Raw genomic sequence first — 19722 nt, 5'->3', positions numbered from 1 at the left:
GTGCGCTCTCACTTGTGTCCAGAGGACCACCCGAAAATAAATAACTTTTCTCTTTTTTTTTTCTTTTTTTTTTTTTAAGTAAATAATCAAATAATTATTTACAATGCTTTATCGGAGAGAAAATGCCGAAACAGTCATCTTCATTGTCATCTCCGAGAGAAATGAAAGGCTCTTCGACATCATCATCCTCTTCGTCTTCATCTTCAGAGGAAGCTGCAACGGAGGACTTTGAGCGCGAGGCGAGGAGCTGTTCCATGGCTTTCAAATACTCATCTTCAGTCTTGGCACCTGCCAACAGTGACTGGGCTTTGGATTTCTGGGTTAAGAAGGTTTGTTGGGCTTTAGAGGTGGTTATGGTAGGTTGGAGGAGGCCTTTAGAGGAAAGCCAGTCCTTGATCATGTCAACGGTCAATTTGGACTGTTCATCAAACTTTGACCACCATTTGACTTTAAAAGTTCTTTGAAGAATGACTTGGGAATCTTGGGTATGGAAACGGAGGTTCCACGAACAAACCCAAGGTAGGAAGAAATTTGCACAAAAGCAAAGAAAGGGGGGAAATCTTTTTTCTGAGTCAGAAGGTAAATAATGGGCTTTGAAGGTGTTTAGGCAATTTGTGGCGTTTGGTGTTAGGATTTGTGGAATTGGGCCAAAAAGATTCCACCAGTGATGAAACCAATTTGGGAGACTTTGAACGGTTATTTTTGTGTTGAAGAAAAATAACCAAGAATGGGATTTTTTAGGGTTCTGGATAAAAAAGGTGTTATACCACGCTTGTTGGTAGTCCCAATAGGAGAAGGTCCGACAATGTGGTAAACGGGTCTCAAAATTTAAAGGGAAGGTTTTATAACTGTGGAGTAGGTCACCCCACTGATTTGGGCTCAAAACTTTTAGGATTGTGGCCGTGGAATAAGCCGGTTCTGGATGGGCTTTGTCAAGAAAGAAATGTTTGAATTTAACTGATTCAGTTATTTCCAAAATGCTTTGATAATAAGACTGGGGTTTTGTTAAATCCCATGGTTTGAAAAACCAGCCTTTGGGGAAAAACTTTGAAATGCTTTGAAAAGGATCAGTATGGTAAAATCCATCTTCCATAGAAATAATGTTTTGAAAATGGGTTTTATCAAACCAATCGGAGGTTTTCTTTGAAGGTGTTGGCTGAGAAAGCACAATTTGGGAAGATGAGCTTTCAGCAGAGACAACAACATTTTGGGAAGAGGGCTTTGAAATTTCAATTTCTTTTTTAGGAGAAATTTGGCTTTGAGAAAGGTTTTGGAGGGCGAGCATGAGCTTAGGAGATTTTGTAATGGAATTCATCCATTGCTTTACTTGGTCATCAGAAGAAATAGATTTGTATTGGGAGCCATGTTCTTCAACCACTTCAATCCAGGATTTGATGGGTAAGGCTGAAGAAAGTAATTTTATATATATATATAAAGTTGGGACTAGAGGAGGTGATATGACATCACTATTTCTCATCTTCTTGTATTCTCTATTATCTAATAAATTGGTTGATATTAAAAAAATAATTACATTATAAAATATTAAAAATAAAAATAATTATTAGATTATAAAAGATTACATGTCTCTTTCTCTTTCCATTTAAATTCAATAATATGTAACCATTAATAATAATTAATTATAAATCTTGAAACATTTATTTATTTTATTATGCCAACAATTAAATTTTAGTGGCTTAAATATATCAATTAATTAATATAGGAAGGAATTTTCCTTCATCTTCCCTCAATAACGCCATTAGAGTCTAATTTTAATGACATAATCTCATATTTAATTATGCAACCTTTTGTTTAGTACCTTTTGACTTCTTCAAACTCTATAAATATTAAGTAGTTAAGATTTGTGACATTATTATTTCTCATCTTTTTATATTCTCTATTATCTAATATATTGGTTGAGATTAAAAAATAATTACATTACAAAATATTAAAAATATAAAATAATTAATAGATTACATGCCTCTTCCTCTTTCTATTTAAATTCAACAATATATAACCATTAATAATAAATTAATTATAATTTTTGAAACATTCATTTATTTTATTAAGCCAACAAATAAACTTTAGTGGTTTAAAATACATCAACTAATTAATATAGGAAGGAATGTTCCTTCCTCTTCCCTCACCAATGCCCTATGACCTAATTTTAATGTCATAATCCTATATTTAATTATGCAACCTTTTATTTAGTATCTTTTGGCTTCTTCAAGCTCTATAAATATTAAGCATTTAAGATTTGTTATGTTTGAGTTTTTTTTATTATTTAACCAACATTCTCTTTAGAAATGTTTTTGTGTTTTTATTTTTTGACTTATTTAAATTTTTAGTAATGTATGCTTCATGGAGTACTATTTTCTTCATGAGTTAAACAATGATAAAGATAGTTGGATAATAAGGGTTAGACTTTGTAAGATGTGAGAGTCTGTTAATACTAAGAAAAATGGAGAGTTGATTAGTGTGAACATAATTTTTATTGATGAAAAGGTTGTGTACACTTAACTATACACATTAATATATATTTTTAATGTTAACAAAAAAATAATTAACTTTCATAAATAACATTAGTTTTATAAGACTGCGTCATCTTTAAAAAAAATAATTCATATTTTTTATTAGTTTCATCAATTACAAAGTAATAAAAAAATAATACTAATTTTTTTTAAAGCCGCACGAAGTGCGGTTCTATTTTCTAGTTATAATTATAAGCACTAAAAAATGATAAAAAAATAAAGTTTTTGCTCTTGAAATAAGCTTTTACATATAATTTTATTAAATTCTAATCATATTAATTATTCATGATAAAGTTATTAATTCTAACCTTCTTGCTTCTGTTTACATTTCCACCAACTAATTTTTTTTAATAGATTAAAATTTACGGCTGGTTGAAAATTAGGATCATAAAGCGACAAATCGTTTTCATGTTGAATTGACTGTTCAATTAAGTATGCTTGACTAGAAAAAAAAAAAAAATTGAATATCAACTAGAAAAAGTTTGGTAAGGCTAGTAAAACAAACTTCAGAAACATGGCTAGGTTATTGAAGTTATAGGGACAACTCTTTCTTATAACAATTCTAATCTACTAATTCTAAAACTTGTTTTATTTTTTTCTGTGTACTCTTGTTTTATTTTTTTCTTTTTCTTTTATATGGTGTATTCTCAAATAAAAGTTGAACTCTTTTGACAATGTGGTAAAAAACATCAGTTGTTACTTCAGGAAGTCGAATAATTGTAATAGAGAATGATTCCATTTATATAATTAATTTTTACTGATTATATAATGAAGTGATGCACCCAATCTAAGGCGGCAGTTGTATAAAATGTATAGTGGAACAAAAACAAAATGCTCTCAAGTTGCACTTATTTATGCCTTAAAAAAAATTTCCACAAGTAAGCAAATTCATTGTAATCTCCGACCCTTTCAAAATATTTCTTTATTGCCTAAAACAGTCAAAAAAAAAAAAACCATCATTCTTGTTTTTTTTTTCCTATGTTTACCTTTTAAGGGATGTATTATATTGACCAAAACTATGAACAAGTTTTCTGATTTAAGCAAATCTTTAATATCTATAACATAAATTTAATTGATAAAGAGAGATTCTGGAGAAATAGAATAAAATAATAAACATGGAGCAGTAAAAAGGAATTATTGTTTTTTTCCGCAATAAAAGGAAAATAATAATCTTTCTTTTTTCTTTGGTTTGCACAAGTGAGATGAGGGGGGATGAGTAAGAGCATCTATGAAGCAGGCAAGGGACGAGATGCTTGCATTTTTAAGTACCCCCTCAAGATTGGCAAAATTTTGTCATTTAATGATTAAACTAATAATGGTCGTAGATGTGACCTGCGTATACTATAGCTTTTGAAATTTCTAAAGTTTAGGCCTGTTACTTAAATGCACGTTATTAGGATCCCCTAAAGTTACGTATATGTAATTTACAATCCTCATATATAAATAGTAATTCCACATTATTCACTAGATGATTATAAGTTACATAGCATTAACCACGTTATTATTGTACTTTTGCGACAGCTTCAACTTTTACTTGAAATGACAAAGGACAGCTGAGTCTAAAATGTACAGCTCTAAAAAGCATGGTAACTTTCCAAGTGTGCAGGACTAAGTGGACTGCATCCAATTAGTTTTTTTTTTTGAATGTAAAAAATAAAATACTGTCATTTATTTATTTAGTCAATATTTTTTTTACTTTAACCTGTCTTTTTCAACAATATTAAAAAAATAATTTCGAATTAAAAAATCTAAAAAACATACAAGAAAATTAATATAGTTTACTGAAATAGTATGGCAATGAATGCACAACCAAAAAGCTTTAAATGTTAATAATTAAAAATAGATTAATGTTAAGTTACATGCATATAATTTACAATTCTCTTATATGAATAGTGAGTGATGTGGGTCTATTCACTATTTATGTGAAACGGTTATAAGTTACTTACAAAATAACAAATAAAATAAGACCCACGTCCACATGTATGAGATTTTTTTTATTTAGAAAATTGGACATGAGAGAGCTTCACCTACCTTCAACCATCTGAGCAAACATGACTTCAGAGTAACAACCTCTACTCTATCATTCAGTTTCTGCCCCCTGACCTGATCCAAAAAAAAAAAAATTAATAATGCATTAATATCATAAAGAAATAAACAGATAAAAATAAGGTGGAAAAACAAAGTATCTACTCTTTAATATCATTATTCGGGGGCAGCTATATTGCGTCATGGGTTTGTTACCCCAGTCGTTTGTTTTGTAGCACAGTCACCGTTGGATTTCATCTCACGGCTGCAGAAGAGACACATAGACGTTAGGGAATAACCTGACAAAAAGGCAATGGGCCGGTAAGCTGCAGGGAATCAACTTTTTGACAAAATAACACATGTAATGGGTTGGAAGTTATTTAACAAGTAACGCATCCAAGCAATGGTTGTAAACAAGTCGCTGGAAGCGTGCGAGTACGGGTTGGGGTTTGATTTGAAATTTTCGAAAATAGTGATGAAAATATTTGGAAGTGGATTTAAGTGATCAGGTAATGCATTCCGCACTTAGGGTGCGTTTGGTGTGCCGCACTGTATTGGACTGTATTGAATTGTAATAAAATATATTGTATTGGAATGTATTAAATGATACAGTACCATGTTTGGTAGAGTATGGAATATATTATATATATTTTTATTATTTAAAATTATTAAATAATAATAAATAGCTATTATTTATTTAGTTTTTAAATAACTATTATATGAATTTAATAAATATTTTAATATTAAGTTAATATATTATTTAGATTTATTAATAAAAATATAATTATCTGCAGTAAATTTCAGCATCTTTTCTTATTCATCAATTAAACATAAATTAATATGTTAAAGAAATATTATATTTGATTTGTATTGAATTTAATAACTAATATAAATAATAGTTAAAATAGAAAAAGAGATGTACAATTTAGACACGCAGGGGGAGGCGGGTCTTTTTTACACCTCAATTGCCGCACAATCTTTTCAAGCCAGGCAATTGTTTTTTGCAACCAAACACGAGTCTTAATTTATCTTACAAGACAGACCCTTGTAGACCCGCCCGCCAAACATACCCTTAGTGGGAAAAAAGGGCGAAATATCAATTTTAATCCCGAAACTAGCCTTGCTTGAATTTACAGTTAAGTTGCCCTATAATTCTTTTTTGTGGAAAATAGGAGTGTGAGTTAAGTAAATGAAAACCATATAAAAAAAATGTGAAGAACAATTAAATACCATGTAGTAGTAGTAGTAGTAGTAGTAATAATAATAATAATAAAATAAATAAATTATGATCAACCAAGAATGACAATCTAAATTGAGGTGAAGGATAAGTTAAAAGAGGAAAAAAAATAAAGAGAAAACTATCTTGGGCTTGTTGAACCAAACACCCTATCCTATCTATTTTTATTAGCAGTCTGTCACGGGATGAGTGTTTTGCGCAGTAAACTCATGCGACACTTAGACGACTTCTAGCATGCAAGTCGCTAAATAAGCTTAGAACATTTCTCAAACTAGTGAAGTAAGGATACTTGTGAAAATGTTAGAGAGAAGTAAAAGCAATATGGTCGAATGTAATTTTATGTTAACAACAGAAGATATGGTTATGTTAGAAGCCGTAAAAGTAAGTTATTTGATAAAATAATTTTTTGATAGGACATTCTCCCATAATATATTATTTTACAGTATTGTTCATTGTTGACAAGCTTAAAATTAAATAATAGCATAAATATTACACAATTTATTTGTTTTCACATTAAATGAATAATTGGGATAATAATTTTCTAAAAAAAATGTTGGACTCATAAATGACACTAGGTATAAGTAATTTGAAATAAATTCAAATTTACATATAGAAATTATTTATTTTGAATGTACTAAACATAGATTGTATAGCGACACGTAAATTGCTATCAAAGCATTTATTTAATATATATTCACTTTAAATTGCCAAAACGTATGTAAGACCTTGTCCAATCCTGTGTTAAAGTAAACAAAAGATAAGAATATTGTAATCCAATTTCGTATTTGAAGTAAATGGGTGTGTAGAGTATTTTAATAAGTTAAAGTAATCCATCTATAGTATTAATATTTAAATATGTTCATTTCATAAAATAGTGTTGACCCATAAAATAATAGATAGGGCTTATGTGTTAAAATTTTAAAACCTAACATTTCCTTATAATTTCATAAAATAGGAAGGGCTACAACGTTAGTAGTGATTATCTTCATGCAGCTATAACACCTTTTACAACTCCCGCGTTGAATCTAATGATTGGATATGAAAAAAAAAAAGAGGTGCGTGAAATCACGATTGCGCGCAAGGCGGATCCTTCAGGGGCATAACAAACACTTCTGTAATCATATTGTGAAATATTTTTAAAGATGTGTTATTATGACTTTTTTGTAGATATAATTAATTCTTAGGTGAATAGAAAAAATTAGATATAGTTTTGCTTTCATATGTTATTTCGCTAAAAAGAATGTATCCAAGAAATTTAAGTTTTGATAATGTTGCAAGCCTTTCCCTTGCCATTGGAAATGACTATGAAGGTGTTGAACATTCTGCCTTTTAAGCTGTTAAATCTATTCTGGTTTTAGGTGTACATGATGTTGTTGGCGCCCCAGTGACTGAGGAATAACAATATTGTTATTCCTTGTGTTTTCCTTGCTTCACTACTACAAAATTAATCTTTTATGACGGTCATCTTAGGCACCAACATTAAAGAGGGTATGTTTTTTATGACGGTTCACTAATTGTCATTAAATATATATTTTTAATGACGGTTATTTTTTAAAATAGTCACTTTTTATAGTAATTATATATGTTTTGATGACTGTTTTTTTATATAACAATCATTAAATGTGCCATTTTAATGACGGTTTATTGTAAGAACCGTCATTATATATATATATATATAAGAACCGTTATTAAATATTGAACAACATTTTATGATGGTTTAAAAAAAAAACGGTCATCTTTGTTTCTAAACACTATATTTGATGACGGTTCTTTTCAAATAACCGTCATCATTGTTATTTATTATTAAAAAATAAATATGGCAAATTTAAGACTATTTCAAGCCTCATTTTAATTCTAATTTCATATTAAATTCTTTACAATTATTTTTCCACAAACAAAAAAGATGCAAATGTTTCATATACAAAGAGATAGCTCTACAAAAATTCTCACAACTACTTAATATCTACTAATGACTGCACTAGCAACCAAAGAGATTGGCATGCGTGAGTACATCTAATTTCTCGTCAAGTCTTCAATTGCAAACAAGTCTCACCAGCGTCAGCAATCTACGTCATTCTTACAAAGAATAAAGAGAAATTAAGATATATTCATATATTATAAATCGTAAATATTAAATCATTTTAGTGACTTAAGTTGTAAAACAAGACTTTAAAGTACCAAATTGCTATTAATTAGACTTACCTAAGTAAGTTTATCAACCATGTGTTTAGATAATAAATGAACCAACAATATTTGACAAAATAGAGACAATAAAAAAAACATTGACTACACCATCCATAAGACATCCACTACATATCCATTATACACTTGGAAATAAAAAAAAAAAATGAGACCTAATGTATAGAATACTATGATTAACCAAAGAATTAATTAATGGCATGCTTGGATATTACCTTGCAAAAGTTGTACTTGCTTATTACCCGCGCCGCGGGGGGGGGGGGGGGGGGGGAGGAGGGTGGGGAGATTAAGTATAGACATAAGAGAAAAGAACTAAAGAAGGTCCAAAACAACAACTAAACAACACCCGAAATTATTCAGCTGCACTGTTAGTAGCAAAATTTCAGCGAAATAGCACCCAAAATTTCTAAGTGCAATTTTAATTACAAAACAGCAGTAAAGCACACCTTGGATACTTCCAGGTGCTTTGTTTCTTCATAAACAACAGTAAAAACAGCACTTGGAAGTTTTCAGGTGCTGTTTTTGCTGCATAACAGCAGCTGAACAGCACCTGAACACTTCTAGGTGCTGCGTTTCTGCGTGAACAGCAGTAAAAATAGCACCTGGAAACTTTCAAGTGCTGCTTTTGCTGCATAACAGCAGCTAAACAGCACCTGGATGCTTCCAGGTGCTGTGTTTCTGCATAAACAACAATAAAACAGCCTCTTCTGTTGTTGCACAGCAGCAAAATACTGCAACTTGAACTAAAAAGACATAAGTGAGGAAGGGTTAAGCAATCAAAAGTAAATCCCATCTACATAAGTGCACAAACAAAATGAACAAATCACTTCCAAAAACTTCAATAATTTTTTTTATTTTAAATAGAGGAAGGGTTAAGTGTATAAAGACAATTTCTTTGCTTTACTTTCTTGAACTAGTGAAACCAACCCATTGATAAATTTTCTGCTCTACTTTTTCAGCACCATAGACATACATAATTGTATTAATATTAATTCAGCATAAAAAACATATATAATTGAATTAATCTTATGGCAATTTCATCAAACATCATATGTAAATGAATGCATTATTCCGATTACAAACATAATCGAACTCTAAATCCATGAGATAAAGTCCAAAACACAAAATATCTTATCAATCACACAATTATCATGACATAAACTTGGGGTCTTGACATATCGCTAAAAGAAAGTTGAAAAATAAAGTCTAACATTAGAATTGTGTCCGGTATCCTGCATGGTTTCTATTTAGATTAAGCCTATAAGATACTAGATAGTAAATCTAAAATGGGGACAAAAAGCTTTTACATGTTGTTGCCTGTCTAGCATATAGCAAATCCAAATGCATCACATAGAATAGCTCCGATCCAATATAAATTTTGTGATGATTCTAACAAAGAGCTTGACAATTCTATTATGCTCTGCTCTCACTCTCGTTTCTTTATTTTTTTTCCTTCTTTTAAAGCCACTCACAGTGATGGTGGAGCGTCGCAAATGTGTGTCGGGCAGTGGTGTCATGCGTCGTGAAGGTAGATTGCAAAGACAATGGGGCTGGTGGTGAGATGCCCTTTGAGCAAATTTCAATCAAACAAAAAAAAAGATGATTAATTAATAATTCATTTATATTTATAAAGTTTTAAAAAACAATATGCTAATCTTGGCTGGTGAGGGCAAAACAAGACAGTATTAATAATAATTATAAATGTATACCTTGAGAACAACTTGTGATTCATATGGGGTGATGATTGTGATATCAAGAACACTGGGTACTACTGCACAACAAAAGAATCAATGAACATAAGGAAGCTAGAAAGCGGAAGCACTTTACAGAAAGCACTTTCCAATGAAAGAAGTGAATAAAAAGGATTAACAATTCAAACCTTTCTCTTCTTTCTTCTCCTTGTCAGCCTTGGCTTTATTGGACTTGCCTCTTCCAGACCTTGGAGCCATAGTGATCTTTCCTCTTCAAGACCTTGGAGCCCACTCACCTTATTCCCATTCCTAGCATCAATTTAACAAGTAAACAAGTTATTCATTCTAATTTCTCCATTTCGATTCCCATTCCGGTTTAGTAAACACAGCCTTAAAGGAGACAATCCAACATACGGCTAAAAAATAATTTGTGGAAGTTAGAATTCATAGATTTACAGCTCGGTCTAAATGTTCATAAAGTATAATTTAAAAATCAGCATTATATCTATTTTTTACTAATATTTGGATAAATATATGTATCCTTATTCATATTTTATCAAAAATGGATTGTAAAGAGGTTTGATGGAGATTGTTAGGGAGAAACTTTTGTGGGGCAGGCACGCGAGGATCCAATGGATCTCACAACGGCAACAACAAATTTTTCATTTAAAAAATATAAAATTACATTATTTTAATTTATAAATCCCATCAGACCTGCCCAATTAGTGTGCAGGCGCGCGCCTCCTCAGCCTTTTCCCGGATTGTTGAGGACTGCAGACTGCAGCTCACAGTTGAATTTTCCCCGTAGCGTTCTTGACGCCAATATTTTAGTCAGCTTTTAACTTTAAGCCTTTGTTTTATAAACTTATTTCACTAGCAGATTACATGTATTTTGGCAAGTTTACATTGTGAAAGCAGATGTATTCAAAAGGCACAAATTGTTTATTCGTTATGGTCGTGATTTGGTGGTCTAATCTATTGTAAAGCCTTGTATTCATTTACCTGATTACGGTCATCAGTACCTTTTACTTATTCGTTCACTTTTCCTTTCGTTAGTTATTGCAGAAACGCGTTTGAGTAGCTATCAAAATTATGGTGATCACGTGAGCTGCGGAAAAAAAAAAGGTCGTGGCAATGAACAAATACAAAGAAAAGAAATGGGATTTGAAAACAACTCTCACAATGCGGCTGAGACGCCGCAATTTCCTTATGCAGCAAATGTTGTTGTACATTCACAAGTGAAGTGCGAAGCTAACATTTCACTTTGCCAATAGCCATGCACGTCAAACTAACCAATTTGCATCTTCAATTATTTCTTTGGTCGGTACTAAAGTCAAACTCATTTTACCATAATATTCAAGTCAATATTTCAACATTCTTTTCTCTCTTGAATCTGGTCAAATGTTTTCATTCACTCGTTTCTTGCTAAAGCAGATGTAATATTCTCACTTGCTTTGTTCAAAACTAGCTAGATATACTAAAGCAACTCATTTGAATGATGTGCTAGAAATCAAAGTGAAACTTAAATGAGACAATCCAACATGCGGGCTCTAAAAATAATTTATGATATGTTGGAAGTTTGAATTTATAGATTTAAAGCTCCGTCTAAAGATTTAATAATATTAAGTGTAATTTGAAAACCGGTAATATATCTATTTTTATCTATACTTTATTAAAAATGGATTATAAAGAGGCCAAATGAGGATTGTTGAGGACTGCAGGCCGCAGGCCACGACAAGAGCCTGATCGCTCAATGCCTCTTTACAAAAACTTTTTCTGTTCACGAAAAACGTTTCTGAAAATGTCTAGCCAATAGCTAAAGGCATTTCCATTTTATTATTTTTCGTTTTCAGAAACAGAAAACACTTATAAAGCCAAATTACATGGTAACTCAAGATGTCACGTGATTTGCACATGATGCATTTAAGTGAGCTTGATCAAAAATTAAAATTTTTCTTTTTCTAAAGGAAGAGGTGAGTAAAGACAAAAATTATTTTTTAACCTCTTATTCCAAATTCAAACTCGAATAGTCAACTAAATAAAAATGCTTTCAAATACTTGACCATGTCTTTTTGGGCAAATAGAACAAATTGAGAAATCACACTTGATTGTGAAGGAATTAGTTCTGCCATCTCAACTGAAAACTTGTTTATTTGCATTGCAACTGGTTTTGTTTAATTTTTTATGGGGTTTTTGATGTTTCCATCACTTGATGTTCAATTGAAATTGTATATTACCTTAACAAGCACTTGGTGATTTTCCAGTAGCTAATTTCTTTACGCCAACATTTTACTCAACTAAACTTTAAGCCTTTATTTTATCAAACTAATTCACCAGTAGATAACATGTATTTTTTGGCAAGAATTTACATTGCGAAAGAAAGATAAGCCTAAGTTCACTCGTATCTTGTTAAAGCAGATGCATTATTATGGGACGAAAAAGCACAATTGGTGGTCTAATCTACTGTAAAGTCTTGTATTTATTTGCATAATTACGGTCATCAGTATCTTTTACTTCATTCACTTCTCTTTTTCTTTAATTATCAAGGAAACGCGGTTTAAGTAATTATCAAAATTATGTTAAATATTTGTGAGCCCACTATAGGACAGAATGTGAGTCCCCACTAACAAATGGGACTGATATACGAAATAGCGACCCTCAAAATCCAGCTAAGATGCCGCAATTTCCTTATGCTACAAATGTTGACACTTGACTGACTGGTAAAGTGTGTGGCTAACATTTCACTTTGCCAAAGGCCAGGCCCGTGAAATCAACCATTTTGCATCTTCAATTATTTCACATTTCAATTTCTTTGGACGGTACTAACGTCACAAGCAGATAACATGTATCAACAGGTAACATTCTCTCACTTACTTTTTTCAATCAATGCATGCTTTCTCATTGACAGGCACGTGAAAATGCGCAAAATTTTCATTCTGCACAAAACTGCCATTGTATATATAAGTCATATATTTGCTAGAGAACCAGAAAAAATTCAAGAGAGCAACAATTGACTGGTCAATCTTGTGAGTGTTTCTCTCGCAGTTAATATTAATAATGAAAATGCTTTTGATGAAGTTGTCATTGTAGATTGGCATAGCTTTGATTCAGTTACATGGATACAAAGCATGCTTGGAAACAGAGATGATTGCTCTGTTGGAAATCAAGAGCTTCTTCGCATCAGCCAGTGATGTTGGATATGATGACGAAGTTCTTTCTTCATGATTTGATGATGATGGAATGTCGTCTGATTGTTGTAACGATTGGGAGAGAATTAAGTGCAACGCCACCACCCGACGGGTGACGCAACTCTCACTCAATCAGAAAACAAAAATCAACTGCTCTGATTATAACTCTTTTATTCTTATGAAGTTTCTCTTCTGAATATGTCATTGTTTCACCCTTTCGAAGAATTGCAGTGCCTTGACTTATCTGATAATTGGTTTAAAGGCTTCTATGAGAATAAAGGTACAAGCATATGTATATATTACTCATTCGTAATTATTTTGTCAGTGACTAATTAATGATAATAATTCATATGCATTTGCAGCTTACGACAGCTTGGGGAGTTTGAAACAGCTGAAGTTCTTAAATCTTGGTGGTGATTTCCTCAACGACAACATATTACCATATTTGAATACACTAACTTCACTTACCACTCTGAATCTTCGTTCCAATAACATTGAAGGTTCCAGAATCAAGCAAGGTATATATGTTTGATACCATCTTGCTGGCTTCAGCCTGTGTACATGCGCGCATTGCAACCAAGACCCTGGGAAAGTGGCCTCGCAGTCATTTTTTTTTTCCTTTTCCTTTTCCTTTTCCTTTTCTTTTTCTCTAAACTTCGTTTTCGGAACACATGAAATCTATCAATTAGAAAGGGAGGGAAAAAAAAATTCGTAGTAACTATTAATTGTTGACCATTGACCCAAACTCTGACATCAATAACAAAATTTTAAATTATCTAAATAGATTTATTAAATAATAAATGCTAATAGTATTTTTTTTTAAATATTACTTATAATACAATTGTTAAATCTTATAAATTATTCATAAGACTAATAAATAGAAGGTAAAATAAATAAATTAATATAAAATTATTAACTCGTAAAACAATTAACATGGTTTTAATTCATTTATTTTAATGGAATAAAACCGCTGACCAAAATAATTAGGAAATTTGATTTTTATCTGTTTTTTAAGTCTTGTATTGGATTTTGACCGAATTCGCTATAATTAGTTTTCATTCTATAAAATTTTAATCTTTTATTTTCAAGTTTAGGAATATGTAATTTGAAGAATCTTTTTGAGTTGGATCTAAGCTCAAATAACTTTGAGGGTCACATTCCTCAGTGTCTCAACAACTTAACGCATCTCAAAGTTCTTGATATTTCTAATAATCAATTAAGTGGAAAAGTTCCTTCTACCTTGACTAATCTCACATCACTTGAATATTTAGATCGCTTTTCCATTAATTTCCAAGGAACAATCTCAATAAATTCATTGGCTAATCATTCGAAGCTCGAGGTCTTGTTAATCTCATCAGGAAGCAATATGTTACAAGTGAAAACTGAAACCTGGCACCCCACATCTCAATTGAAGGTTCTCAAATTATCCGACTGCCACTTACATGTCATTCCTAGTTTTCTTTTACAACATTACCACTTAATATTCCTTGACCTCTCTAATAATAAGGTGGTTGGCAATTTCCCAATTTGGTTGTTCCAAAACAACAAAAGATAAAAATATTTGTCTTTGGCGAACAACTCACTCTCAGGAATTCTTCATCTACTTCCCAATGCCAAACACGATATGCTTCGTCATCTAGATAGTTCCAATAACAATTTCGCTGGTAAGCTACCACGGAATATGGGTATTGTCCTTCAGAAATTGATTTATTTGGATATGCCAAAAAATATTTTTGAAGGTGATATTCCTTATTCAATAGGTGAGATGAAAGAGTTATATATGCAGGATTTGTCTAGAAATAATTTTTCAGGAGAATTACCCCGACCTATAGTCTCTGGTTGCGTCGCTCTAGATTTGTTAGACCTATCAAATAACAATTTCTTTGGCCAAATTTTTCCCAAATATATGAACTTGACCCATTTGCATTGGTTATATTTGGACAACAATCATTTCAGTGGGAAGATGGATGATGGTTTGAGGAGCTCCACTTCATTAGAGGGGTTAGATATATCTGACAACATGTTATCCGGTAATATTCCTAATTGGATTGGTAACATCTCAACTCTTAGGGTTCTTTTAATGTCAAAAAATTATTTGGAAGCTAATATTCTAGTCCAACTTAGCCAACTTAAAAGTCTTGAGCTTATAGACATCTTTGAAAATAGTTTGTCTGGGTCCTTGGTATCTTCCTTCAATCTTTCATCAGTGAAACACCTTTATTTGCAGAAGAATGCTATTACTGGGTAAATTCCCAATGCATTGTTTAGAAGCTCTAAATTAATCACTCTAGATTTGAGGGATAATAAATTCTTTGGTAGGATTCCTTATCAGATCAATGAGCTTTCGAATTTGCATGTTCTTCTTTTAAGAGGGAATTCTCTACAAGGACATATTCCTAATGAATTGTGCCAGTGAGCAAAATTACGTATCATGGATCTTTCAAATAACACATTTAGTGGGTCAATACCTTCATGCTTGGGTAACGTGTCATTCTGGAGAGAATGAACTAATTATTATTTGTATGACTATGGTTTGCCTGATGAATACACAGCGTATCAAGGTTTCTACATCGATTCTATTGTTACTACTTACTACAATTCTACTCTTGATCTACAACCGCCCATTGAACCACATGCCTCAATAAATCAAAGAGTAGAAGCAGAATTTGTGACAAAGAATAGATATGAATTTTTCATCGGCAGCAAACTTAAAGTACATGGCTGGACTGGATTTGTCAAGCAATGAGTTGAGCGGAGAAATTCCCCGCGAAATTGGGCAACTTCAAAATATTCGTGCACTGAATCTGTCTAATAATTTTTTATCAGGTGCTATACCAGAGAGCTTCTCCAATCTAAAAATGACAGAGAGCCTAGACCTTTCCCACAACAGATTAAGTGGTCATATTCCTCCTCAACTCACTGGGCTCAACTTTTTATCCAACTTCAATGTGTCATACAACAACTTGTCGGGTCCAACCCCAGACAAAGAGCAGTTTGCCACATTTGATGAGAGCAGTTATACAGGAAACCATGAGCTTTGTGGTTCCTTGATAAGGAAGAAATGCAGCAGTGCATTAAAACCACCAGCAACACCAACAGAAGAAGCAGGAGAAGAAGAAGACGATTCGATGATTGATATGGTGGCATTAAAATGGAGTTTTGGTGCGTCCTTTGTGACAGTTATTTTGGGTTTGTTTGCAGTCCTTTGGATAAACTCCTATTGGCGTAGACGGTGGTTCTATTTCATTGATGAATGTATTGACACATGCTACTATTGGCTCTTCAAATATGCATTCTATCGGTGATTACGCTAGGCCATTGTAGTAAGTTCCTACGGGTCTGCTGAGTATAACTTGTCATGCTGTGTTACGTATTCCGTTAGCTTTTCTGCAAACTGCTATGTATCAGGTATGTGTTTGCTAAAATTCTTAATTTGGTTCTAAAACTATGCTCAAGTTTCGAAGTTCCTTCAAGTGGTTTCGTTAAAATTAGACTTATTGTTTCTTCTGCAGTTTCTGTTGGTTGCAAATATAAATTTAACAACTTCATGTTGTATCTCGAACGTGCTTGTGTTGATTGAAAGAATCTGAGACTCGAAATGCTACAATCCGAAGGAGCAATTTTCCCAAATACTATGTTGATTGTAATATCAACGGGATCTCGTGGTGCCACAGATATTTCTTTGTAGAACAGCGACTTGGAAGCCATGGCAGTAAAGTTTGGAACCTGGGACTCTTCTTTTGAAGATGGAAAAACTCCATTTGCCAAATCGAAAAATGTTTTTCTAGAATCAATAACAACAACCATTAAATAACAATATGATGGAAGAACCGCACATATCGAAATAATGGTTTCTTCTCACTCTGTTCAAGGTGATTGGGGAAAACAAAAATTATCACTCTTTGCTGCCCGTCATCTCTGAATTTCTAAAGATGTAGCAGCTTTACCAAGCAACCCTCCATCGTTGCCTACTAACTAAACAAGCTGGCCCAATCTCTGGCCTTAAATAGTTCAGAATCTTCTAAATTTTGAATCCTGTATGTGATCTGTATAAGCATGTTAGATTTCTATTATACATATATATATATATATATGCTAGAAATGGATGTTATAGTTGGTGCCTTCAGAGTTCACCAATTAAAGTACAACTTTACTCTGTATTCAGTAAATTTGTGTACTGCCCTGACTTGTATATACAAGTTTTTAATAATAACTTATGAATATGAATGTATATAAATTAATTTTCTTTAATTGGGTAAATAGATTTTCTTTAATTGGGCCTAAAGTAATATTTCAAAACCCCATAAACAAAAAAATAAAATAAGTTTTATATATAAAGCGAATTAAAACAGAAAGCACTTACCATTGCTTTGCAAAAGCTCACGGGCATGAGAGGAAGACAATGGGAAAATTTTCATGATTTAGGATTTTTCCAAAATTGAGTTTGGTCTTTCATAACTTGGATTCGAGAGTCATTCTAGGGTATTTTTATCCCTAAGTTCATTTGGAAATTCATTGGAGAGGAATTTAAATGTAGGAAGTGTGGAGGAAGGATTTGAGTGAGAGGGAAGTGATTCAAGCTGTCAAGTTGAATTTCTCACCAAATGGAGTAAGATTTCTATCATTTTATCTTTACCTGAAATTGCATTTACATGAAAATAAAATTAATTTAAAGATTAGTATACTTTGATTATAGTTAGGGTTCCCAACAAATGGGTGTAGTCAGTCCCAAGCTAATTTTAGTAATTGGTGGATCATTTTAGGTGCACAATGGCACCAAGGCATTAGAGCCAAAATGTGTAGCCCTCACTATTTCCTCCATTCGGTATGTAAATAGCTTATTGTTATATATTATGTTTGGGTAGTTCATGGTTAATAATGAGATTGGTGATAATGTGGATGATTTATTAGTATTATAGGATATGGAAATTTAATTATTGAGCTGGAGTATGGAATTTTGAGCATAAGGTGTAATTGATGGTTTTGAGAGTATTAGGGTAATTTTTATTTAAAAATAATGGATTCTAGAGTTATAAGCTACGGGATAAATATTTATTGTGAATCATATCACATAAAATTAGTTGTATTTCTTATGTTTGGAAAGTAATTATGACATTTCCTTGATATAGGAGGAGCCACAAACATTAATCCGCAAACATCGACGATAACCAAATTTGAGCACCGTCGTTGTTAGTTATACCTGTAACCCAAGTTATGACCTTTGGAAGACACCCTACTCATCCTACGCAACCATCCTACATCACGCCAAAGTTAGTTACATGTGACATGCGTGATCTCTTTGTTAATGATCTTGATTCACACACCCAAGAATTATGTTCAGCCTTGCTCTGGGAATATCAGTTATAATGAAATCCTCTGTTTTTAGTTTCTCTGCACTCTCTTATCATTATTTTTTTTTTAACATTTTCTCTATAAGCAAAAATTGGTTTCTAAGTTTTGCTTCACATATTTGTAATGTATCATTCATGTTGAAATTTCAGAGGCTAAAAAAATCCAAAAGTTGTGTGCAATCGTCATATTGAGTTACTGATGAATCAGCTTATTTTTCTTTAGCCTTCCTCTGTTTTCCTTCTCATTTTCCTTTCCATTATTCAAATTTATTATGCTTATTTTTGTAATTTCAGAGTAGACCATACTTTTATGAATAATTTACCAAACATAAATGACAAAATTTCTGATCAGTGATCTTCAGATCACTAATCAACTATTTATCCAACTATAACGAGTCATACAAGAACTTATCTGGTCTGATCCCAGACAAAAGACAATTTGGCAGGTTTGATGAAAAGAGTTATAATCTCACTCTTTGTGGTCCAACAATTAATAAGAGTTGCACCAGAACAGAGGAAAATCCAGCAATAACATCCAATCCAGGAGAAGACGAAGATGAATCTGCAACTAAGACGAATCCTTTGGTTGAACTCGTATTGGCGCTGGCCATGGTTTTCTTTCATTGATGCATGTACTGGTTGTTGTTTATATTGGCTTGTGAAATTTATATAATTCATCCATGATCTTGCTAGGCCATAGTTTACCGTTATCCTTCTTTTATGTGTAATTGAACTTTTATGCATTAGTTTTTAGTTCGTTGCTTTCAAGCCGGATTCTTGAAAAATATACTAATTTTTATGCCTTGTTGTGCAATTCATTTGCTACATGAATCTGACAAATTTCTCGTACATGAGGTCTTAAGACCAGAGTGAAGGCCTGAATAATTCATGTAAATGTGTCTGTTGGTGATATATATTTGATTTAGAATGATGTATTTTGAATGTTCAAGCTTGCGCATTTGCACTAGGAATATCAGTTATGAAATGACGAATGGAATCCTCTGTTTTTAGTTTCTCTGCTCTCTTTTACTCTCTTTCACAGTTACATTTTTCCGGTAAACAAAAATTTGTTTCTAAATTTTCATTTACATGTTTGTAATTTATCATTAATGTTAAAAATTTCGGTGGCTAAAAACATCCAAGAGTTGCGTGCAATTGTCATATTATGTTAATGATGAATTAGATTACTTTTCTTTGGCTTTCCTCTATTTTTCTTCGAGTACTGATATTTGAACACTACCAAGAAACCACCAAGATATAAAAAGGAGTATTGTTTACTGTATCTTTCTTTTATGAGTAATTGAACTTTTTATGTATTAACTGGTTGCTTTCAAGCGGGGTTTATGCCTTGTTGTGCAATTCATTTGCCATATGAATCTGAGGAATTTATTGTGCATAGTGTTCTTAAGACCATGGAGTGAAGGCCTTAACAGAATTAGCTCAAGATGGCACCAAAGTTAGTTGCATGTGACACGCGGGACAGTCTCTGTTAATTATTTTGAT

At 32.2% G+C, this 19722-nt stretch overlaps 1 protein-coding gene across 1 annotated transcript; it reads left to right on the top strand.

Moving 5' to 3' along the window:
• The first annotated feature begins 15585 nt into the window (after positions 1 to 15585).
• Positions 15586 to 16173, top strand: LOC112096929 (receptor like protein 3). Its single transcript, XM_024181158.1, has one exon. It carries the CDS (start codon positions 15586 to 15588, stop codon positions 16171 to 16173), a length of 588 nt encoding a protein of 195 aa, XP_024036926.1.
• The last annotated feature ends 3549 nt before the right edge of the window (positions 16174 to 19722 follow it).

Source organism: Citrus clementina, unplaced genomic scaffold (genome assembly GCF_000493195.1).
Source record: "Citrus clementina cultivar Clemenules unplaced genomic scaffold, Citrus_clementina_v1.0 scaffold_7, whole genome shotgun sequence".
In the NCBI taxonomy this organism is placed as follows: Eukaryota; Viridiplantae; Streptophyta; class Magnoliopsida; order Sapindales; family Rutaceae; genus Citrus; species Citrus x clementina.
Note: the sequence above shows the minus strand (reverse complement) of the source record. Positions and strands in the feature narration are given on the sequence as shown.